The 23,042-nt window shown below is 41.8% G+C and overlaps 1 protein-coding gene across 11 annotated transcripts in view; it reads left to right on the top strand.

Moving 5' to 3' along the window:
- LOC113030572 (disks large homolog 2-like) overlaps positions 1-23,042 on the top strand; it is a 176,826-nt gene that overhangs the window by 27,247 nt on the left and 126,537 nt on the right. For 10 of the 11 annotated variants that reach the window (XM_026182134.2, XM_026182132.2, XM_026182129.2 and 7 more), the window contains one exon: positions 14,394-14,530. In XM_026182134.2, coding sequence (XP_026037919.1) covers positions 14,394-14,530 — 137 coding nt within the window. Of the gene's footprint in view, positions 1-12,479; positions 12,537-14,393; positions 14,531-23,042 lie in introns of those variants that run through there. The other variant, XM_026182135.2, reaches the window with a different exon arrangement.

The raw sequence follows: 23,042 nt of genomic DNA, 5'->3' as shown, positions 1-23,042 counted from the left end.
TGTAAGCTAGAGTAAATCAATTTGTTGATCAATTACTAAGTCGGCTGCACGGTGGCACGGTGGTTAGCACTGTTGCCTCACAGCAAGAAGGTCCTGAGTTCAATTCCACCATCAGGCCGGGGTCTTTCTGTGTGGAGTTTGCATGTTCTCCCCGTGTTTGTGTGGGTTCTCTCCGGGTACTCTGGCTTCCTCCCACTGTCCAAAGACATGCAGCTTGTGGGGATAGGTTAATTGGAAAATCCAAATTGCCATTAGGTGTGAATGTGCGAGTGAATGTGAGTGCGAATGGTTGTCTGTCCCTGTGTGTTGGCCCTGCGACAGACTGGCGACCTGTCCAGGGTGTACCCTGCCTCTCGCCCTATGACAGCTGGGATAGGCTCCAGTGCCCCCCGCGACCCTGAAAAGGATAAGCGGAAGCGAATGGATGGATGGAATTATTAAGTCATGTACTAACAGAGACTTGGAGGAGAGAGACTTGATATTTAATAATCCACATTTCACTGTTTTACTCTTTGGTTCAGGCGTGTAAGACTGCAACTCTGCTTCCTGGTCCCAACTCTGGATAGTCATATTTTGGGGGGTTTAATAAATTTGTCCATATTTCTAGAAATGAGAGCTGCTCCATCCAAAGTGGGATGGATGCCATCTCTCCTAACAAGATCAGGTTTCCTCCAGAAGGTTTGCCAATTATCTATGAAGCCCACATCGTTTTTTGGACACCACTCAGACAGCCAGCAATTTAAGGAGAACATGCGGCTAAACTTGTCACTCCTGGTCACCAACAAACACCTGAAGAGAGTAAGGCAAGTCCTGAGAAGTCAGTTAAATGGGAAGAACAAAATCTGGGCAGTGAACACCTACCGAAGCTACTGAAGGTCACCACAGGAGAAAAGGTACCCTGTTGGGATAATAAGTTGTCCAAAGAAGGAGATAGAAGCCACTGACATCAAGACCTGGAAGCTCCTGACCACGCATGGAGGGTTTCATCCTAAATCCAGCTTCCTGGGACTGTATGCTAAGTGGAAGGAAGGAGGCTGAGAACTAGTGAGTATAAGAACCATAGAACAAAGATCCATTAATACATCAGGAAGGTGGCCACAGATGATCATGTGCTTAGTGATTGATCCAGGCAGCAGATAGCCAAGAAAGAAGAAGAAGCAAGAAGAACCATCATGAAAGGTCAGGCCCCTGCATGGCATGTACTGGCATCAGACAGAAGAAGTTGCTGATATTGAGACATACTACCAGCAGCTGCACAAATCTGGACTGGAAGACAGCACAGATGCACTAATCATAATCCCTCTGAGACAATCAAGCACATAACTTCAGGGTGGAAGATGCTAGCAGCCAGGGCACAGCATACAGGAAGATCTGTACTGAGTATGGCCTGGAAGTACAAAGGTCACAATGGGATATGGTTCTAAAGGTGATTGAGAATGACCAAGTTAAAGTGGTATTGACTGACCAACAAGACATAGTAGTGGGGTACAAGCAGAGAAAGAAGCCCGTAGGGACAGACGCCCCTGAGATCTCTGTCCAGAAGAGCACGGCCCCGGCGTTGGGGGTTCAAAAATGACTTATAAAAGAAGTTACTCCGACATCACTTTGCAGTTTGGATTGGTCAAAAAAACTGCTATATTTATTCTATTTATTGCAGTTACTAACAGGGTCAGATAATTGCTACATAAATTGTGAATCAATCTACAGTGATAGAAATGGGTTATGTTGCTTTTATGCAATATTTGACTATATAGATCAGGATACCTAAAAATTGCTATTTGAAGTTGGAGTTAAATTGCCTGTATTTGTATAGCACTTTACTTCGTCCCTATGGACCCCAAAGGGCTTTACACTACATTCAAGCATCCACCCATTCACACACACTGGTGATGGCAAGCCAAGCTGTGGCGCTGTCACTTGGTGTTCGCTCGCTCTGTGGTAGAGTATCACTTCCTGTTCCTGCTCAAACACAGTGGTGTTTCTGAGTAGCTTATTTGCTTAGCAATTTAAATTAACAACTTTTAAATACATTCTTTTTCATAGTATAATCTTCACGTGCTTCATCCGAAGCACACTTTCTGTGTACTCACTACCTAATTTATAGCCAAAGTATTCACTCACTGTCTCTGTACTGTTTCGCTAGCTTAGCTTAGCTCGTAGCCGACTCGTTAGCACCATGGCTACTTCACCTGTCCCTCCTGCACTTTCTTGCTCATTGTGTCAGATGTTTAGTTACTCCTCGGCCTCCTTTAGCAGTAATTATATCTGTAACAAATGTAGCATATTTGCAGCTCTGGAGGCCAGGATTACTGAATTGGAGACTCGGCTTCGCACCCTTCATTCACCTGTAGCTAGCCAGGCCCCTGTAGCTGGTGCAGCCGAAGATAGCGTAGGCCCCGCTAGCTGTTCCCCGGCAGACCCCAAGCAGCTGGGGAAAGAGGGCGGCTGGGTGACGGTGAGGAGGCAGCATAGTCCTAAACAGAAGCCCCAGGTACACCACCAACCCGTTCATGTGTCTAACCGTTTTTCCCCACTCGGCGACACACCCGCCGGGGGTCAAACTCTAGTAATTGGTGATTCTGTTCTCAGACATGTGAAGCTAGAGACACCGGCAACCATAGTCAATTGTCTTCCAGGGGCCAGAGCAGGCGACATTGAAGGAAATTTAAAACTGCTGGCTAAGGGTAAATGTAAATTCAGTAAGATCATAATTCACGTTGGCAGTAATGACACCCGGTTACGCCAATCGGAGGTCACTAAAATCAATATTGAATCGGTGTGCAACTTTGCCAAAACAATGTCGGACTCTGTAGTTTTCTCTGGTCCCCTCCCCAATCAGACCAGGAGCGACATGTTTAGCTGCATGTTCTCCTTAAATTGCTGGCTGTCTGAGTGGTGTCCCAGAAACGATGTGGGCTTCATAGATAATTGGGAAACCTTCTGGAGGAAACCTGGTCTTGTTAGGAGAGACGGCATCTATCCCACTTTGGATGGAGCAGCTCTCATTTCTAGAAATATGGACAAATTTATTAAACCCCCTGTTGGGATTCAGAGATTCTTTTATTGCTACCATATAATTTGCCTTATGAAGAATGTATTAATAACATGTTTCACAGTATCATTTATCAGTAATATTTCTTACAGGGTTTATAAAATTGCATTGAATATGTCTGTCATCACATTGACCTTTCTATTTTTATAGGTTGAGTTCATTTTATACACAATGCATAAATGTGCTTGGTTAGAGTTGATATTCCATTCTAGAAGGTTTTAAGCTTCACTGGTGAGAGTGTCCAGATGATACATGCTGAGGGGAGATGAGAACATAGCAGGTTAATTGCATGCACGCTTACGATACACATATTAATCTAGTAGCAGGTCTGAGCGAAGGCCTAAGCGTCTTCTGCTTCAGTTTGAGACTGGCTGCAAAGTACTCTACTTAGTGATTAATGACGAGGGTCCATTATTAGGTCTCAGAGATGCTAAGACCTGAAGTTATTACCTTAAAAGGCAAGTAATGTAGAAAAGAGAAGTAATATGTCAGTGTATGGTTATTAGAAGTGTACGTGATGTACCCTTGTCTGCACGAGTTGAACTTTTGCCCGTCTGTCACCATGTATTTTTGAACTGTATTGACGTAGGTGTGATATTTTATCCTATAAAACCAGAACCCAATGTATTCTTGTCAGAGCAAAACAATCCGTATGCTGACGGTTGGTTGTTCTCCTGTGATAATAAAACTCATCGTTTGATTGCACTTTTCCGGAGCCTCCGTAGTTTGTTGTCTGGTCTAAAGTTGATCGATCTCGCAGCACCCCCAAAGTATGACTATCCAGAGTTGGGACCAGGAAGCAGAGTTGCAGTCTTACACACCTCTCTGTAGCTTCTCTCCTCCTGCTACCCAAAACAAACTAAAACAAACTAAAACAATCTAATCTTCTAAAACAAACTAAAAACCAGCAACAAACAACTTAAACATAAACAATTACAAAGAAAGAACAATACAGCATCCACATCTGAACCAAAGAGTAAAACAGTGAAATGTGGATTATTAAATATCAAGTCTCTCTCCTCCAAGTCTCTGTTAGTACATGACTTAATAATTGATCAACAAATTGATTTACTCTGCCTTACAGAAACCTGGTTGCAGCAGGATGATTATGTTAGTTTAAATTAATCAACACCCCCGAGTCATTCTAACTACCAGAAACCTCAAAGCACAGGCCGAGGGGGAGGTGTGGCAGCAATTTTTCACACCAGCCTATTAATCAACCAAAGACCCAGACAGACTTTTAATTCATTTGAAAGCCTGATGCTTAGCCTCGTCCACCCCAGCTGTGAAACTCAGAAACCAGTCTTACTTGTTATCATCTATCGTCCACCTGGGCCTTACACAGAGTTTCTGTCTGATTTCTCAGACTTTATATCTAATTTAGTTCTGAGCTCAGATAAAATAATTATTGTGGGTGATTTTAACATCCATGTAGATGCTAAAAATGACAGCCTGAACATGGCATTTAATCTGTTATTAGACTCAATTGGCTTCTCTCAAAATGTAAAAGAACCCACCCACCACTTTAATCACACTCTAGATCTTGTTTTAACATATGGCATAGAAACTGAACATTTAACAGTGTTTCCTGAAAACCCTCTTCTGTCTGATCATTTCCTGATAACATTTACATTTACAATAATCGATTACACAGCGGTGGAGAGTAGACTTTATCAAAGTAGATGTCTTTCTGAAAGCGCTGTAACTAGGTTTAAGAATATAATCCACCCACTGTTATCATCTTCAATGCCCTGTACCAACATAGAGCAGAGCAGCTATCTGAACGCTACCCCAACAGAGGTCGATTATCTTGTTAATAATTTCACCTCCTCACTACGTACGACTCTGGATACTGTAGCTCCTGTGAAAACTAAGGTCTCTAATCAGAAGTACCTGACTCCGTGGTATAATTCTCAAACACATACCCTAAAGCAGATGACTCGTAATCTGGAGAGGAAATGGCGTGTCACAAATCTAGAGGATCATCATTTAGCCTGGAGAAATAGTTTGCTGCTTTATAAGAAAGCCCTCCACAAAGCCAGAACATCTTACTATTCATCACTGATTGAAGAAAATAAGAACAACCCCAGGTTTCTCTTCAACACTGTAGCCAGGCTGACAAAAAGTCAGAGCTCTTTTGAGCCAACAATCCCTTTAACGTTAACTAGTAATGACTTCATGAACTTCTTCACAAATAAACTTTTTATCATTAGAGAAAAAATTACCAGTAATCATCCCACAGATGTAATATTATCTACAGCTACTCTTAGTACCATTGATGTTAAGTTAGACTCTTTTTCTCCAATTGATCTTTCTGAGTTAACTTCAATAATTACTTCCTCCAAACCATCAACCTGTCTTTTAGACCCCATTCCTACAAAACTGCTCAAAGAAGTCCTGCCATTAATTAATTCTTCAATATGATAATAATGGATTGGATTTATATAGCGCTTTTCTAGGCACCCAAAGCGCTTTACAATACCACTATTCATTCACTCGCACATTCACACACTGGTGGAGGCAAGCTACAGTTCTAGCCACAGCTGCCCTGAGGCAGACTGACAGAAGCGAGGCTGCCATATCGCGCCATCAGCCCCTCTGGCCAACACCAGTAGGCAAGTAGGGTAAAGTGACACAACGACCAGGACAGAGAGCCCAGGGATCGAACCGGCGACCTTCCGGTTACAGATGCGATTCCCAACCCCCTGAGCCACGGTCGCCCCATGATCAACCTATCTCTAATGATTGGCTATGTACCACAGGCCTTCAAGCTAGCTGTAGTTAAACCTTTACTCAAAAAGCCATCTCTAGACCCAGTAGTCTTAGCTAATTATAGGCCAATCTCCAACCTTCCTTTCATATCAAAAATCCTTGAAAGAGTAGTTGTCAAACAGCTAACAGATCATCTGCAGAGGAATGGCTTATTTGAAGAGTTTCAGTCAGGTTTCAGAGCTCATCACAGCACAGAAACAGCTTTAGTGAAGGTTACAAATGATCTTCTTATGGCCTCTGACAGTGGACTCATCTCTGTGCTTGTCCTGCTAGACCTCAGTGCAGCGTTCGATACTGTTGGCCATAATATCCTATTAGAGCGATTAGAACATGCTGTAGGTATTACAGGTACTGCACTGCAGTGGTTTGTATCATATCTATCTAATAGACTCCAGTTTGTGCATGTAAATGGAGAGTCCTCTTCACACACTGAGGTTAATTATGGAGTTCCACAGGGTTCAGTGCTAGGACCAATTCTGTTTACATTATACATGCTTCCCTTAGGCAGTATCATTAGAAGACATAGCATACATTTACACTGCTATGCAGATGACACCCAGCTCTATCTGTCCATGAAGCCAGATGACACACACCAATTAGTTAAACTGCAGGAATGTCTTAAAGACATAAAGACCTGGATGGCCGCTAACTTTCTGCTTCTTAATTCAGATCAAACTGAGGTTATTGTACTCGGCCCTGAAAAGCCTAGAAATATGGTATCTAACCAGATTCTTACTCTGGATGGCATTACCTTGGCCTCCAGTAGCGCTGTGAGGAACCTTGGAGTTATTTTTGACCAGGACATGTCCTTCAATGCACATATTAAACAAATATGTAAGACTGCGTTCTTCCATTTGCGCAACATCTCTAAAATTAGAAATATCCTGTCTCAGAGTGACGCTGAAAAACTAGTTCATGCATTTATTACTTCCAGGCTGGACGACTGTAATTCATTATTATCAGGATGTCCAAAAAACTCACTGAAAAGCCTTCAGCTAATCCAAAATGCTGCAGCAAGAGTCCTGACAGGGACTAGAAAGAGAGAGCATATTTCGCCTGTTTTGGCTTCCTGTTAAATCCAGAATTGAATTCAAAATCCTGCTCCTCACATACAAGGTCCTAAATAATCAGGCCCCATCTTATCTTAATGACCTTGTAGTACCATATCACCCTATTAGAGCACTTTGCTCTCGCTCTGAAGGCCTACTTGTTGTTCCTAGAGTATTTAAAAGTAGAATGGGAGGCAGAGCCTTCAGTTTTCAGGCCCCTCTTCTGTGGAACCAGCTTCCAGTTTGGATTCGGGAGACAGACACTATCTCTACTTTTAAGATTAGGCTTCAAACTTTCCTTTTTGCTAAAGCATATAGTTAGGGCTGGACCAGGTGACCCTGAATCCTCCCTTAGTTATGCTGCAATAGACATAGGCTGCCGGGGGATTCCCATGATGCATTGAGTTTTTCCTTTCCAGTCTCCTTTCTCACTCACTATGTATTAACAGACCTCTCTGCATTGAATCATATCTGTTATTAACCTCTGTCTCTCTTCCACAGCATGTCTTTATCATGTCTTCCTTCTCTCACCCCAACCGGTCGCAGCAGATGGCCCCGCCCCTCCCTGAGCCTGGTTCTGCCGGAGGTTTCTTCCTGTTAAAAGGGAGTTTTTCCTTCCCACTGGTGCCAAAGTGCTTGCTCATAGGGGGTCACTATACACAGTGTCCATGTTTGATGTTCTTTTGCTACTTTTTCTGCATATAGGTTTTTTCATAAATATAAAATATCTATTACTTTTTACATTTTTAATCCTTCAAACACCTTTTTCTGGTACAATGCACTTGTTTGAAGACAACCTCAAAACTCACCATTTCATATATCAGCAGTGCTACTGGAAATTATTGTACAGTGGTCCCTTGCTATAACACGGTTCACCTTTCGCGAACTCGCTGTTTCGCGGATTTCTTTTTTACAGCGCATTGTGTTCTGCGTTCTGATTGCTGTAGACCATTGTCAATCAATCTCGTGCCGTGTCTCCTGTACAGCAGCGGTTCCCAACCCCCGGGCCACGGACCGGTACCATGAGTTTTTTGGTACCGGGCTGCAAGAGTTGAGGCTCGGGTGTGAAATGTATGGTTTTCAGGGTTTTTATTGTTAAGTCGGTTTCCCTGGGTCTTTTCCTGTGTTGTAGTTGTGTGTCTTATTTTGATATAACTATTTACGCATTACTAGTGGTGCAACGGATCACGGTTGATCCGAAATCTGAACCGATCCCACTCCACGGTTCGGCACGCATGTGATCCGAAGATTCGAAAAAGAAAAAAAAGTATGTGTATGGTGGCGTGGTGGGTCTGTCAAGCGATGGTTATGGCCAGCGCTAGCGGTCCAAGTGGAGGAGTTTGCGGTATTTAAGCAGCCCTTTGCTGCCCAATCCGACCGGGCTAAAGCTATTACAGCTATTGGGGTGTTTAGCTGCAGACGGGAGGCTGTATTCCTTTGTGCAAAACAAGGGGTTTAAACTATGATGAACGAGCCACGCTATGATATCTCGTTGCGCGTCCACTTTAGGGTTACAAGATCGTACCCAGGCATGTATGAGCAGAAGAAGTTTAAAGTTATGGCTGAACTGTCCCGGGCATCTTCTGTTGCCCAACTACTACAAATGGGTGGACCTCCGGGACAACGGAAAGCCACGTGACCGTGACCGCTCATTATATCACAGCGGAGTGGTCGATACAAAGCCCTGTACTGCCCTATAGATTACATTAGATTAGATGAAACTTTATTTATCCCTCGGGTGGGTTCGTCCGGGAAATTCAGTTTCCAGTAGCACAGTAATGGTAAATGGTAAATGGCCTGTATTTGTATAGCGCTTTTACTAGTCCCCCCCTAGGGACCCCAAAGCGCTTTACACACCCAGTCATCCACCCATTCACTCTCACATTCACACACTGGTGGAGGCAGCTACAGTTGTAGCCACAGCTGCCCTGGGGCAGACTGACAGAAGCGAGGCTGCCATGTACCGACAGAAGTTGCAGAATGTGAGCAGAAATATACTCTATATACACATATATAAATACAGAGTATACAAAAGGGATAAATAGAATAAATAGGAATAAGAATACAAGGGAACGGCACATTTCAAGTATTGTGAGTCTATTACACAGTTGGATATTAACAAAAAGTATTGCACAGTGAAAAGGCACTACTAACAGGCATCTCCGAAAACGTTAGAGCACTTATGCAAATATGTGATGTCTTGATAAATCGAGCAGATATTAGAAGTTTACACAGAAACATTCTCGCATGAAAATATCTTAAAAGTTTATTTTGTGACCCAGACAGAGTAATATTTCAAACTCCGCCACTCTGTGGTCCTCCGCCACTGCCTCGTTTGAGTTTTGGACGAAATGGATTCTGGGATATTGCATTTCATCATTTCGAGCTGATTGGAGACCAGAACAGCCAATCAGATTTTTTTGCAAGTCTGTGATTGGCTGGTTTTGTGGCACAAATATAATGGTGTACAGAAAGAGTTGAGCGCGCACGGGCAGAAATGTTGACAGCGCGAGCAACACATTGCGAGCAAGCGTAAATGCAAAAACTGAGCGAGAGGGGCTGCTGTTGTGTGTGTGTGGATAATAGCAAACACTGAAATACAGTTTTTGCACGCAGCAATGAATTTTGTTCACTCAAATTCAGCTTTTCTTGGCTCAAAATAAATTTCTCCTCAAAATACAACACTTGCACCTGCAAACTTTTTTTTACGTGCGCTCAGAATAGTGGCACAAAAATAACGGCATACTTGGAGAGTGCAGCGGGAGGGAGGCGGGGCTCCTCGGAGAGTGCAGCGGGACGGAGGCGGGGCTCCTCGGAGAGTGCAGCGGGAGGGAGGCGGGGCTCCTCGGAGATTGCAGTAGTCCTGATAGTGGTGGCTGACTTGTCATTGAAGAATGCTGACATGACAATAAATGCCTTGCCATATCCCCACGCCGTATGATGTATGATGAGCATATCATTTTGTCTGTAAGAGAGAAAAACCCCCACATGTAAGTTCAAAGTAGTTGTATAGAATGTAATCAGTTTATCCAACAATCAGATTGCACGTGTTAACAAAAACATCCAAGCCATCCTCAATAATAAAGGCAAAATGGTATGGATCACTAGAGCTGTCAAGAAATGTGGTGAATAGGAAATAAAAATATATTTAATGAAAACACACTTTTTTCTAGCTGATGAATGCACTGAACTGTACAATGTGAAAAGCAACTTGTAAGTCAACAAAGAGACTGCAGAAGTGCTGAAAAGAAGTGCATATTTATAACTTTATGTTGGGTCTGCGCCTCCACAGGCCCTGCTGGTTTAGAAACTTATTCCCGTTAACGAAGCAAGACGAACAGCAATTGATCGATTTTACTTGCTAGCAAGGGAGGCTGGTCGGAACCAGGATCTTGGAGCTGAACGCTCCTCACCTGTTTCCTTCAAATAAACAGCCTACCATGCAGCCTTTTTATTGAATACAGTTACAGTTTACACAGGCACCACCCATTGTAACATCCTCTGGCATGTAAGAGATTTGGGGAGACAATTCTTTAAAAAAAACATAATTTACCAGACACTCTGTTTTTTGTAACATACATATCTATTGACATATAACAGACAATTTAACAAAGGCTAACTCAAATCTGGGCAATAAAAAAGCAGTAGAGCATAGAATAGAGAATATTAGTATTTATAAATATATAAATCGCTTTCTGACGAACTTTTCAATGTTGATGCAGGTGGAATGAAAGACATGAATAAAGTGCAATATGCAGTGAATGGAACGATGTGCATTGATGTTACTGAAGGTGAAAAGTAGTGAAGTGAATTTGTTCGATAACAAGCAAAAAACAAATGCGTTTTAAACTGACCACTAAATGCCAACCAGAGGTGTCAAAAGTCCACACAATCCTTACTAAAGTTTAGATACCACTGTTTAAAAATACTCGACTAAAAGTAGAAGTATTCACTCAACTTTTTACTCAAGTGGAAGTAAGAAGTACAGTATTTTGTACTGTACAAAAGTTTAAAGTAATCTTGCAAAGCAGCGGGGGGGGGGGGGGGGGGGGGGGGGGGGGGTATAGTGTAATGACCCTGATTTGAAAATGTAGGGAGTACAAAGTGCAGATACTCGTGCTAAAATGTAAGAAGCAGAAGTATAAAGTAGGCACAAAAAAGTACAGCGGTAAAGTACAGATACAGGAAAATTCTACTTAAGTAATGAAGTATTTGTACTTTGTTACTTTCAGTCTCTGATGCCAACAAAAAATCATATTCTAATGCAAAATGTGTATTTTTTGTCATGTCGCCCACAGAAGCCCTTAATCCAGCTCCGCTTAAACCAGGGCCAGTAAACAGACACATCACGATAAAAAAACATTTAAAAATGACCGTTGTTGTAACGCAAGCAGAGTGCCAACATGATCAGTGTCAGCAAACTAGACGATTCCTAGAATTATGAAATTACTAACGGCAAATGTATGGCGTTATTTTTGTGCCACTATTCTGAGCGCACGTAAAAAAAATTTGAGCATGGATGAGTGAGTGACGTGACTGACACAGCTGGCTGCAGAGAGGCTCGGCTGAGCCAAAAAAGACTGAACTGCATCATTATTTTTGTTGAATAGATTTTTTTTGTACCTTAACTGGGTTCCGGAGGCAGTTTATAACTTTTGCGAAGATCGGGAGATTTTTCCATTACGCTGCGTTATTGACGTCTGCAGTCGGGTCTCTCATGTTCGCTCTGTTTACGGAGCTCTGTTAGCTTGGTCATTTAGACAATAGGCTGTTGACAGAGTAATGTTAACGCTCGGTTAAAAAGGTTAAAACAATGCTTGTGTAGTTGTGTCGAATTGTATGCACTTGTGTGAGTTATATGGTACGTTTAAGTTACTCTGTCTTTTGCAGACAGCAAGACGTAGGCCAGTTAACCTTAGCGTAGCTTCCCGTCACTCATTAACTTAGCTGAAACTCCCCACATGGATTTGGGCAACCAAATAGAAAAGAGTGTAGCTGCTGCTGAGCACCTCTTGGTCCTCCACCGGCCAAAAAACTCAAGTTCTGTGTGGAAGCATTTTACACTCAGTGCTGCAGACAAAACCAAAGTAATATGTAATGTTTGCAAAAAGTCAAATCAGCAGAGGCAGAGATATAAAACATCTGTCAACATCTGCTATGCATAATCACATGCACTTAAAGCATCTTCTTCTGGTACTGTCTGCCAACTCCCCCCACAAGAACCAATTCATCATCACAACCATATAGATCGTCTTGACAAAATGTAATGTTTCCATTTATCCCAAATCTCAACAAATTTGTTTGAAATCTGTTAGAGATGGTAATCTTTTCCATTTTAAATAACTCTTAGACAGTCTTGTGCCAGTCATTTAGTGATGCAATTTTTACACTTAGCCATTTGAAAAAATGTAGGTTTGAGCATTAACGGGAGAGTTGAAAAGAACTGCTAAATGCGTTATGAGCATTATTCAGATGAGAGCTGAATTAGAAATCAGCTATGTGGGGTGTAAGGTCATTGTATTGAAGAGAACAGGGAGCTTCTGTGTCTGAGGATTAGGCATGCTGTTAGCTTGGCATCTGGTCCTCTCGCAGCACAGCAACACTGTTTCATGAGACAGCAGTGCTGCAACATGAGGGGAGAACCGGGAGGTTTCACTGCATGTGTGAGTTATTTTTGCTACTTTTGGTAAAACTGAGGCTGTGGTTGCTTTTTTAACCTACTAGGACCTGGCGTCCACATATGGGGACATCACATTTTGGGTTATTTAGACCAAAATACTCAATGTTGCTCCACAAGGGTCTGATATCCACTTACGAGGACATTATACTGCTACTGTTCTATCAAAATTTTAAACGAATATCCTCAGATGTGGCTCTCATTTTTCTTAGAACAAAAATTAGGTAAAAAAAAAATAAATCACGTAATTCTTTGTTTTTACATTTATCAGGTCCCAATCAGCCCAAAAGGAAATTAAAAATGCTGCCGTGGAAGAGTTCGGGTCTTAGGAGGTTAAATGAATAACATGTTACAATGTTCTGTTACCATGGTAACAGTGGATAGTTTTGAAATGCACTGGATTATATGAAGGAGAGCGTTTATCTCAGAACTTGTTGAATTAACATTGAGGTACACACAAAAAACACATTCTTTAAATGTCTGAAAACCCTAACAAACCCTAACACATGCATAGTTGACATACAGTATATTTCTGAATCTTGATTCTCTCAAAATAATTGAGTGACAAATAATAACTGGTTCATAGAGACTTACACATTTACTCACCACACTATTTCAAGAGCTTTGGGGGATTTGCATAAATTTCCCTGCATTCATCTGCTTCTGTAAAAGCCTGCTTTAATTTGAATGATAAAAAATTGAACTGTGACTGTTCTTAGTGTATTTCAAAATATACATCTAGAAAGTTTTTAGTCCATTAATTTCTTAATGGGCTAAAAAAGTTGATTTATTATTTCTAAATACAGAAATGCATGGAAACATTGTTACATGATTGGGGCAGAAACATTATTTAGTGTCTGGTTGTGAATACTAATGCATTCTTTTTATTAATATCCATTTAAATGTAAATGTAAAAGGCCATAGTGCCAGATCACTTGCCACGGCTTTGATTCTTTAGTAAAACATGGCTGGCCATTCAAAAAATGTTCCTGCACTTTGAAAATAAAAACACTCATCGGGATCGGGTTTTTCAGGCACCAAGGCTGTGGAACTCTCTTCCATTGTCTTTACGCTGTCTAGACTGACTCCTTTGAAAAGCAGCTGACATTTCTATACAAACAAGCTTTTCATTGTTTCATATTATTTTATTTATATTTCTGGTTTTATTGTTTTATTGTGAAGCACATTGTGATTTCTATCTGTGGAAAGTGCTATATAAATCAATTTTACTTACTTACACTTTAACCGAATATTAAAAAGTTCACTTGAGTCACAAAATGCAAATGCTTTATATTATATGTTGTAAAGACAACCTAACAGATGTTCAGTTCATAGCTACAGAATGCAGTGAAAGTATTGCAGTTACTCAAACTGACATTCATGCAAAATACCAGGATATATTTGCACAAGTGCAGCTACCTGCCCGGTCAGATAAGACCACATATTTTCTGTGGACATTTTCTTCCTGGGTTTTGCAGTTTTAAAGATAATTTTATTAACACTCAAACACTACCAAAAACAACCTTTAGTCTGCAGCTCTGACAGAAAGGTCCAAGCTGCGGACTAAAGGTTGTTTGTTGACCTCAACTTGCTCTCTGATGCATCCATCCACGTGGATCCATGTGTGTGAATGTCAGATAGAAAGCACTTAGAAAAAGAACTGTTTGTATTAATGGTGTGAATAATGGGTGAATGAGGCTGTGTAAAGATCTTTGAGTGCTCCGGGAGAGTAGAAAAGTGCTGTATAAGAATCAGCCCATTCACCATTTGACATATCTACCATCCACTTAAGCCAATCAACTGTCAACAGCCCCTACATCATTTAACATGTGTATGTTCACAGATATCCAGGGGTTCTATGAAGTGACTCTATTAAACACACAGAAAAGCTCCAAGCAAAAGCTAGAGGAACTCAACCACATGGCGGACAAGTGGGAGAAAAGTCTTTCTGTACCAAACTCTACCTGTCCAGTAGAGCAGGTGAGTGTCTGACACACTGTATCAGCCCTATAGATAGTGAATTACCTTTTTATGACAAGGGTGTCTGCCTGCTAAAGCCTTTTGGAAAGTAAAACAGACAAAGGCTGAGCGGTGAAGCATTAACAGCAATAGCATGCTGAGTGTGGGGATAAAAACCCTTTTAAGAGAGCCATGAGCAGGTGTAGGGAGATGTAGTTTCTGGTGATCAGTCATCTGAATCTGACTCTTGACAATCAGTGTGCTATTCAGCTGAATGTGATAATCTGAGCTGCTAATTCTATATTTGTTGTGCTTTACTGGAACTATACCTTAATTCAAGTACCCTGCAAAGTGTGAGCAAATGTGTTGAGGAGAACATGGGGTATTTTTTAGCACCTGCACCATTTGCACCATAAAGTAAAGGCATGACTACTCGGTGTAAAAAGTGTTGTTTAGCTTTCTAGATAAGTTACTTTGACCACTGAAAGTATCGAAAATGGATATAGCTACCTTGACATCCACTGGTTTGTGAAAACCCATTATGAAGCGTTTTTGCTGCAGGCATCTTGGTGTTTTGAAATTGGACGCGATGAGGGAGGGGTGCATCTGACTGAGAAACTGGACACACCCTGCACCCTCCTTTCTCACACACAAATGACCAAAATTTACACAGCGAACGTAATGTTGTATTTAGTATGACCTAAAATGAGAGACAGCCTGTAAACTCAGCTGGGAAGTGTTTACAGGTTCAGCACAGAGGCCTGTTTCCCATAGACTTCAATTAGCCCTTTTCCACTAGTACCTACTCAGCTCAACTCGACTACGTCATTTTCCATTACAATTCAATACCACCTAGTGTGCATTGGGTCATTATAACAAAATGGCCCAGAGTCTTTACATGTTATTGCGATGTAATTTATATGCAACACAACACTATAACAAAGGAGCACGTGAAGGCAATGGTCTGTGTACAGCTTTTTGTCAGACTCAGAGACCAGCGTATTGTTCTTTGTGTAGTTATTTCTCTCGTTGCAAAGTTTCAAAAATGGTGATTTTGATTTTCGTGAAGGAGAGGCTTTTATGACTCATTGAGTGACACCACTGATTGGCCAAACTGTGGAAGCTATGTCAATCTTTTATACTATGTCTGTGACAATCTGGTCTTTAAGTCTGACGACATTAGCCGTTTCCAGGTCCAAACTCCCCTTCAGGTCCCAAAGTCAAACGAACACTGTGGCATCACTGAGAGTTACAAACTGTCTAAATTCTTTCATCTGTAATAAAATCATCAGTGTTGCTGCTTTACCAGGTGTAACAATTAAGTTTAACATCCAGGTATCCATGAGAACAGGATTTATTAAATTTAACAAAGTTAGAAGTTAGCAGGAAGTTAGCTCGCTAGGGAGAACAGCAGGTATTGGAGAAGGGGGGATTTTATAGGCTGAAGCCGGAGGGGGCGTGAAGGAGGAGTGGTCCCGCTCCTGAAATTCAGATGATATCTCCACGAGCAGTTTGGACCTGGAAGCAGGATTCATATGCTCCTCCTTCAGTTGTTTGTGCATTTTATATAGCACCCTGTAATGTTAATTCAATTTGATTTTATTTATATAATGTTTTATATTGTAAGGTAGACCCTACAATAATACATACAGAGAAAAACCCAACAACCATATAGCCCCTTATGAGCAAGCACTTAGGCGATAATGGGAAGGAAAAACTCCCTTTTAACAGGAAGATGCCAGAACCAGGCTGTGTGAGGAACAGGATTTTGAATTCTGGATTTAACATGAAGCCAATGAAGGGAAGCCAAAACAGGAGAAATCTACTCTCTCTTTCTAGTCCCTGTCAGTAGGGCTGGGCCACATTATACCGTTCACGGTAATACCGGTATAATGTTAGGCAACGATAGGAAAATGAAATATCGCGATAGAATGGGAGTAAAACGCGCATGCGCAGTGCCTTTGTTTTCATACGCACATGGCCGATTGTTGAGTGAAACAGATGAACCAGAATTGGTTTGTAAAAATGGTGCAACTTCAGTGATGTGGAACTGGTTTGGTGTTTGTCCGTCAGATACACGACAAAGCACATTTTTTTGCAGAACATGCAAGCGGCCGTCGTTATTGTCGTATTTGTCGGACTAAGATGCTCTTAAATCTGGGAGTAATCTGGGTCCTAAACTCCATATGCTTCAGGTCAAACAACACTGCAGCATCACTTAGAGTTAAAAACTGTCTAAATTCTTTCATCTTTAATAAAACGATCAGCATTGCTGCTTTACCAGGTGTAACTATAAAGTTTAACTTCCAGGCATCCATGAAAACAAAAGTTATTACATTTAACGGAGTTAGAAGTTAGCAGGAAGCTAGCGGAAGTTAGCTCGCTAGTTTCGCTAGTTACCTAAGCATGATATAGCATGTTCTGACTGAGAGATTTCTGAAAAAAATCAAACGTACAGCTCTGCTATCACTTCCAACATAAATGAAGACAGGAAACTAAACAACAGTGATGTTTGTAGGGTTACTGAAGTTGGGCTAGCTGGTATATAATGATGTGCTACGTGATCGCTAGTGACACAGCTATGTTAGCATAACATAGTGAAGCTGGAGGACAAACACTAACACTTTTCCACTTATAAAAGTTAACGTGAGGGTTCCTGGTGGTTAGGGACAAATGCAATCGCATGACAGGATGCTGTAAACGGACCAAACTTCAGTCAGGAGAACAACTGAGATAATCCATCCACAATACGAGGTTAGTCATTAATATACTGCAACAACATGGGAATAGAGCAGCTGCCAGAGAATTCAACATTAATGAATCAATGGTACAGAAGTGGAGGAAGCAAGAAGAATGAGTTTAATAAAGTTTGATTTATCTGACTGCTTTGTTTCGCTTAATGTGCCTTATAATCCCGTGCACCTTATGGTCCGAAAAATGCGTACTCCACACTGCAGTTTAATGTTGCAAAGCACCTCTTTTTAACTTCAGTGGATATTATACATGGTTATGCTCAGGATATGTCAGCCCATTTCTGCTGGAAATGCCTTTTGGTTAAACTTTCAGCAAGGAATTTGCATTTGCACTGTTACATTTTTATAAAGCTTTAATGTACATAAAAACCAGCTTCTTGTTTAAGTAAAAATAAATGGAAGGTTGTCTTTTTGCACTAGTAATGTTGTGGAGTTGTATTTTGTCTCGCATCAATTATATCGTCAGTTATATCGTTATCGCAAATTTTCAAATATATATCGTGATAAATATTTTTGGCCATATCGCCCTGCTCTACCTGTCAGGACTCTTGCTGCAGCATTTTGGATTAGCTGAAGGCTTTTCAGGGAGTTTTTAGGACTTCCTGATAATAATGAATTACAGTCGTCCAGCCTGGAAGTAATAAATGCATGAACTAGTTTTTCAGCGTCACTCTGAGACAGGATATTTCTAACTTTAGAGATGTTGCACAAATGGAAGAAAGCAGTCTTACATATTTGTTTAATATGTGCGTTGAAGGACATGTCCTGGTCAAAAATGACTCCAAGGTTCCTCACAGCGTTACTGGAGGCCAAGGTAATGCCATCCAGAGTAAGAATCTGCTTAGATACCATATTTCTAGGCTTTTCAGCTGTTTCTGTGCTGTGCTGAGCTCTGAAACCTGACTGAAACTCTTCAAATAAACCATTCCTCTGCAGATGATCTGTTAGCTGTTTGACAACTACTCTTTCAAGGATGTTTGATATGAAAGGAAGGTTGGAGATTGGCCTATAATTAGCTAAGACTGCTGGGTCTAGAGATGCTTTTTGAGTAAAGGTTTAACTACAGCCAGCTTGAAGGCCTGTGGTACATAGCTGATTATTAGAGATAGGTTGATCATATTTAAGATCGAAGCATTAATTAATGGCAGGACTTCTTTGAGCAGTTTTGTAGGAATGGGGTCTAAAAGACACGTTGATGGTTTGGAGGAAGTAATTATTGAAGTTAACTCAGAAAGATCAATTGCAGAAAAAGAGTGTTGTGGAAGTTTTCCATTAAATAAAGCCTGCAGACGAGCGGTGAGTGGTAGCTAACATTCTTTAAACAAAAAACACAAAGCACAGACAACCCAGCTTGTGGAGAGCCTACATGACCGCGGGGCAGATGGTCAGCAGAGTCTGAGCCTAGCATGGCTCTCAGTTAAATACCTTCTCCAGGAACAAAAGGCAGTACACAGCTGTTTCACACCTTAAGGTTCACACTCCCTTGCTACCTCGCAGAGTCCTCAAAGAGACAAAAGAGTCTTCCTGTGGAGTCGTCTGCTTCCCCCAACTTCCTTGCTACACCCCCACCATTTGTCTTACTGTATGAGTGTGAGACTTGTTAAAATCCAGTGGCACCAAGGCATTATACAACAAAATAATGTGATTAATACATAAGTAAAGGAAATTCCTATACAAGAGTCTAACTTAACATCAATGGTACTAAGAGTAACTGTAGATAATATTACATCTGTGGGATGATTACTGGTAATTTTTCCTCTAATGATAAAAATGTTATTTGTGAAGAAGTTCATGAAGTCATTACTAGTTAACGTTAAAGGGATGGTTGGCTCAACAGAGCTCTGACTGTTTGTCAGCCTGGCTACAGAGCTGAAGAGAAACCTGGGGTTGTTCTTATTTTCTTCAATCAGTGATGAATAGTAAGATGTTCTGGCTTTGCGGAGGGCTTTCTTATAAAGCAGCAAACTATTTCTCCAGGCTAAATGATGATCCTCTAAATTTGTGACACGCCATTTCCTCTCCAGCTTACGAGTCATCTGCTTTCGGGTACGTGTTTGAGAATTATACCACGGAGTCAGGTACTTCTGATTAGAGACCTTAGTTTTCACCGGAGCTACAGTATCCAGAGTCGTACGTAGTGAGGAGGTGAAATTATTAACAAGATAATCGACCTCTGTTGGAGTAGCGTTCAGATAGCTGCTCTGCGTTGGTACAGGGCTATATATAATTCCCTTCTCGCCCCTCTCGAAGGCTCTTTCAGGTGTGGGACTTTGAGTCATAGGCCTTCTTGTAATCAATCCATGCAGTGCACAGGTTGGTCAGCCTAGTCTTGCAGTCTCGGCTGGCTGCTCGGTCTACCAGTAGCTGGTGTTTTGCGCCTCTTGTATTTTTGCTAATCCCTTTGTGTGCCCCGCTCATGTGCCTGTTCATGTCAGCCGCTATGATGCCTGACAGGAGCATCCATGCGGTACTGAGGCAGGTTATTGGTCGGTTGTTGGACGGGACCGGTCCCTTCTGGCTATCCTTGAGGATCAGGACTGTCCGGGCTTTGGTTTGCGTGGGGAGAGGTGGGTATTCCTCCTCAGAAGAGCATCGGCCATGTTTACCATAATTCCCATGGTCCTCACATTGGGAGCCTTGAGCGCGTGGCTGAAGATCTCGGAGATCAAAATCCTTTCTTTGTAGCACTCAAGCAAGGCTTAGTCCGCTGGGTCCATAGCGAGGTCGTGTTCTTCTGTCACGGTGAGCTGTGTGGCAGGAAGAGGTTGGACCCAAAAGCAGGACTCTGAGACAAAAACTTAGAGCAGCAGCTTCAATACCTGACAAAACAAATTACAAACAAAGTACATGAACACTAAGGAAACAAACGAAGATAAATTAGAACTAAGGATCTCCCAACTTGGCAACTTATGACCTGACGAGACTTGACATGACTGGAGAACATTGAACTAACAGAAAAACGCACAGCTCACGTGGGAATGTACAACAGGAGGGAATACCGCTGGACCTAATCTGATATAATAAGACAGGAAGGAAGCAAAATTGAATACACTAACACAGGACACGGGACTATCAAAATTTAAAAAAAGCAAGTCAAGTACGGAGACGAGGACGAAGCCACTCGAGCTTAACACTGAGACTGAGGAAGAAACAATATTAGTCTCCCATAAGTGCAATATTATTAAGTGCAATTTTTCTGATCCAACATAGTATTTTATTCTATTTTTTTCTAGTGATGTCTTCTTTTTGTTTATAGTATGTTATTCTATTTTATCTTTTTCTATTCTTTTGTTTTTCTTAATTTTTGCTGCTCTTAACTTCGTACTGTCCACTTTCTGCCATGACCAAACAAATTTCCTACGAGTGGGACTATTAAAGGTTTATCTTATTTTATTATAGAAACTATAAATATTGCATGAGCCCACACAATTCAAGAACCAAAACCACAAATGATACAAAATCAAAGAATATAAGAAAAAACCCAAAAACACATCAACACTGGGTCACAGATCCAGTGCCATGACACTGCCAGTTTTAGAGAACAATAAAATGCTGTTTCTGTGAATATCAAAATTTTATCTTGTCCATTCATGATCCACGAGTAACAAGTATGCTTACCTATACAAATGAGGTGTCATTGTTGGTCCCTTATAAAAAAAGAGTATATGTGGTTGATTGATTGTTGTCAGAACTATATTATATTATTCTTGTATTATTTAGAAAAAGTGTAGAACTGGTCTGTGGGCATCAAGGCTTTATGTTTCTGTGCTCATTGCATGTTTAAATTAAAAGGGGACTAACCAGTTTGATATTCGACTCATAATATTAATAACAATAAAACTACTACTACTACTAATAGATGTAGTTAAACTTGTAGAGGTAGTCATAGCCTGTTCTTTGTAGTAACAACTCAACCTACAGCGTCATGTGCGTGCGTTATCGTTTATATAGTTCCAAAGAGACTGAAAATAATCTCTCTGTAACAGCACGATCTGCTGAACCACTTTACTAACGTCATCTAGTACTGTCATGATAGAGATAACTAAAGAGGATTAGTCCTCATAGACTGATGATCCCTCCATGAGGCTGTCAGTACACTGTTATATATCCTGTTTTGCTGCCACTGTCAGGGCTCTGTGTGCGGGGAGGTGGAGATGTGGATCCAAGTGCAGGACTCTGAGACGGAAATATAACTGAAAACCTCAGCTTTATTGCTGGCACCAACAAAACAGAAACCAAACATGAAAACACTAACTGGAACACACAGGCAGGATCTGAGGGTACGACGCGACACCGAGCATGGAAAACACAGGGCTTAAATACACAGGGTAGTAATGAGGGAATGGGCAACAGAAGGGAGTCACAGCTGGGGGAGATCAGGGCTAACGAGACGGGGGAGCTAAGCTGCACACACTAACATAAGACAAAGACTTTCACAATAAGACAGGAAACAAGAATTACTAAACCAGATGCAGACATGACACTGAGAGACAGACTAGACACTGAACAGAAACTGCAATGAGAACCCAAAACCTAAGAACTGATCCCTCACCAAGAATAACAGAAACAGATCTATAATGATAATAATAAACAAAGCACCAGAACATCAGAAAACAATCCATAATGCAAAAATACACCAAAACATAATAAACTCAAAATACTGGGTCCAATGGACCCAGAACCGTGACAGCCACAATCAGATGGATTAGGCAAATGTACTAAGAACTAACGAGATGCCAGATGGCTTTATCCAATTAAATTATGGGGTCCAAAGATGTTCATCTATCTCATATATATAGCACCGAGTGCTCCGATTACCACGGGGACCACTGTTACCTTCACCCTCCACATCTGCTCCAGCTGTTCTCTGAGCCCTTGGTACTTCTCAAGGTTCTCGTGTTCCTTCTTCCTGATGTTGCTGTCATTCACTACATCGATCACTACGGCCGTCTTCTTCTGTTTGTCTACCACCACTATGTCCGGTTGGTTAGCCACCACCATTTTGTCCGTCTGTATCTGGAAGTCCCACAGGATCTTAGCTCGGTCATTCTCCACCACCCTTGGGGGCATCTCCCATTTTGACCTCGGGACTTCCAGGTTATACTCGGCACAGATGTTCCTGTACACTATGCCGGCCACTTGGTTATGGCGTTCCATGTATTCCCTGCCTGCTAGCATCTTGCACCCTGCTGTTATGTGCTGGATTGTCTCTGGGGCATCTTTACACAGCCTGCACCTGGGGTCTTGCCTGGTGTGATAGACCCCAGCCTCTATGGATCTTGTGCTCAGAGCTTGTTCCTGTGCTGCCATGATTAGTGCCTCTGTGCTGTCTTTCAGTCCAGCTTTGTCCAGCCACTGGTAGGATTTCTGGATATCAGCCACCTCCTCTATCTGCCGGTGGTACATACCGTGCAGGGGCCTGTCCTGCCATGATGGTTCGTTCTCTTCCTCTTCTTTGTTGGGTTTCTGCTGGCCGAGGTATTCACTGAGCATGTGGTCAGTTGGGGCCACCGTTCTGATGTAACTGTGGATGTTCGTTGTCTCATCCTGGACTGTGGTGCTGACACTCACCAGTCCACGGCCCCCTTCCTTCCGCTTAGCGTACAGCCTCAGGGTGCTGGATTTGGGGTGAAACCCTCCATGCATGGTCAGGAGCTTCCTTGTCTTTATGTCAGTGGCTTCTATCTCCTCCTTTGGCCAGCTGAGTATCCCAGCAGGGTACCTGATCACGGGCAGGGCGTACGTGTTGATGGCCCGGATCTTGTTCTTACCGTTCAGCT

This window comes from Astatotilapia calliptera, chromosome 10 (genome assembly GCF_964374335.1).
Source record: "Astatotilapia calliptera chromosome 10, fAstCal68.1, whole genome shotgun sequence".
NCBI classification, from domain to species: Eukaryota; Metazoa; Chordata; class Actinopteri; order Cichliformes; family Cichlidae; genus Astatotilapia; species Astatotilapia calliptera.
The sequence above is the reverse complement of the archived record's forward strand: the minus strand, read 5'-3'. Positions and strand labels throughout refer to the sequence as shown.